Below are 2,444 nucleotides of genomic sequence, written 5' to 3' on the forward strand. Positions count from 1 at the left end.
CCCCCACACCGCTACCGTCACCACTGTCATCATCGTCAACAACAGCATCGCCATCATCGTCAACAACAGCATCGCCATCACCGCCACCACCGCCACCCCCCACGCCACCACCACCGCCACCACCACCGACCTGTATATTCGACTCTATAGGGACCCCTGCCACAGCCGGGGGGTCCTGAAAACCCTCGCCAATCCCTTCATCACGTTGCGACCCATGCAATACATCGATCTGTGTGGATATGTATAGACTCTCTTGTGCACTATCCAACCATCCCCGGACAGCGTTAAGTACATCTTGCGTGTTTGACCCCACATACACCACACCCCTCGACTCTATAGGGACCCCTGCCGCGGCCGGGGGGTCCTGAAAACCCGCGCCAACCCCTTCATCACGTTGCGACCCCTGCAATACATCGATCTGTGTGGATATGTATAGACTCTCTTGTGCACTATCCAACCGCCCCCCGACAGCGTTAAGTACATCTCGTGTGTTTCCCCCCGAATACAACACACCCCTTGTGTCTAAATCTCCTGGTGCCTCTAGCCCCACCACGTCATCTAGACATGGTTCGTTCGAAACATTTATCTGTGCTGCCTGATATAGAGCATTAGCCATGCTACGACCCCGTGCATCAGCTGCAATTAACACCCGTCTAGTTCTATCTACGCCAACACATATTTCCCGCCTGTCTAAACAACCTTCTGCATACATACCCCCACCCACCACATGGCCTATGCCCGACAAATGAGACGTATCGCCGGTTGCGTCATACCGCATTGTCATCTCTTCAAGTTCTAAATCCATAATGCTACCCCCACTATCAGATCTACGCCGTCTCTTGGGATTACCGTCTATAGATTTGAATTTCCTTTTTCTAGGGCTAATGGCGTTATGCATGGTGTACGGCTATAGTTTTTTTTTTTAATGCCGATAGAAAATAAAATAAAATATATATATATATATATATAAAAAATTATATTTAAAAAAAAAAAAAACGTTAATTAGTCAGGTATTAAATGAAAAAAAAGTTTTATTACATGCAGTTTAAAACAAAAAAAAATACCCTCTCCACAAGATAAAAGAAAAAAACAAAAACAAAAACACAAATCAAATAATAGCATTCAACGAGAGCTTTGCTACTGTGTCACTCATCACAGACATCTCGGTACACAATGCCCTATAGGCATCCAGGTTAGCTTTGCAAGTAGATTCCATTAACCATAATTTTCGAGCGGTTTTAGAAGCTCTTAACGCCTCTACTGAGCTAATTTTCGCTATGCCCTGCGTGTTGCCTCGCACAGCTACCGCGGCCGCAAAATGCTTACGTTGAAGGTCCACAATTGCAAGTCCATTACTGGTTTCAGTGTTTGGGGATTTAGCAATCATCCGATCACGCGCATTTTCGAGCCTGATAGCGCTGAAGGACTGCTTCGTCTGCTCTTCGAGAGCCTGGTATCTACTGTCACCACGTTTAATCTGACGATCAATGGCTGAGGAGTTTACAGCCACCGTTGCAGTTAACACGGCTAATTTATCAGCAAATTCTTTACGCCATTTAGCATCTTGCGGCACAGCCCAGTATTCACCATCAGCAATTGCGGGACCGGCTGGTAGCCGCAGCACCGCTACCTCATGAGGACTCACGATACACGGAGAGTCGCAGATAGGGGCTTGAATGGCGTGTAGGGATCCAGATGCAGGGCCTGCAGGCTGGTGGTGTTGTACAGGCTCTGCACTGGTGGTAGCCTCTACGGATGTAGCTGGAGAGTCGACCCACAGAGCTGGAGTGAAGTCGCTATGTTCCAGCAGCGATGAATTCCAGGACGCGTCCAGGATGTCGTCAAGACCAGGCCAATCATTGACGGTCAGCCCTGCTGGTGGCGCACACTGGGGATCTCCATAGACTATTTGTAATAGAAAAAAGAAAAGAAATCAGTATCACTCCCGTCATGATCATTGCACTCTATAGAATATACACATGCTTTTTTTTTTTTCATTTAATTTCCTACCGTGTTGTATAGTCCCATCCGGTTGCACGGCGACTGTCTCTGTAGGCGCCGCCGACACACGCACCTCCACGTCCGCAATCACTTGGTGGTTGGAATCAGTCCATGCCGCTCCATGTGGCGCGATTTGCGGATTTATAACGGCCTGAATAACATGGGTAAAATTCTCCGGAGCTAGACCGCCGTGGGTGGCGTCCTTGCGGGCCTTTTTATAAGGAATTTGTAGCTGTTCTATGGCCTGCGGTGAGCAGGGTATAGCCCCGCCTATTCCCGCCGATCTTTTCAAATTCTTCTTCTTGGCCAGTCGATTTGTTCCGGAGGGGCGCTGAATGACATTGGCCTCGATAGGTACTAAACGTGGATCAAAAAACAAAATACAAGAGTATTCAGGGGATAGGTTTGGTTGTTTTAGATGTTAAATTAATATATAATTTATT

General features: G+C 47.6%; 1 protein-coding gene across 3 annotated transcripts in view; it reads right to left on the bottom strand.

Annotated features, from left to right (window-relative positions):
- Positions 1 to 1,024: 1,024 nt before the first annotated feature.
- The window catches only part of LOC115538248 (uncharacterized), a 2,946-nt gene continuing 1,526 nt past the window's right edge, over positions 1,025 to 2,444 (bottom strand). For all 3 annotated transcript variants that reach the window (XR_003975179.1, XR_003975180.1, XM_030349917.1), the window contains exons 4-5: positions 2,011 to 2,358; positions 1,025 to 1,905 (exon numbers count right to left, since the gene is read on the bottom strand). Coding sequence is in view for 1 of the 3 variants with exons in the window: in XM_030349917.1 (XP_030205777.1) it covers positions 1,109 to 1,905; positions 2,011 to 2,358 (1,145 nt within the window). In the remaining 2 variants the exon portion in view is untranslated. The remainder of the gene's footprint in view (positions 1,906 to 2,010; positions 2,359 to 2,444) is intronic.

This window comes from Gadus morhua, unplaced genomic scaffold (genome assembly GCF_902167405.1).
Source record: "Gadus morhua unplaced genomic scaffold, gadMor3.0, whole genome shotgun sequence".
Lineage (NCBI taxonomy): Eukaryota > Metazoa > Chordata > Actinopteri > Gadiformes > Gadidae > Gadus > Gadus morhua.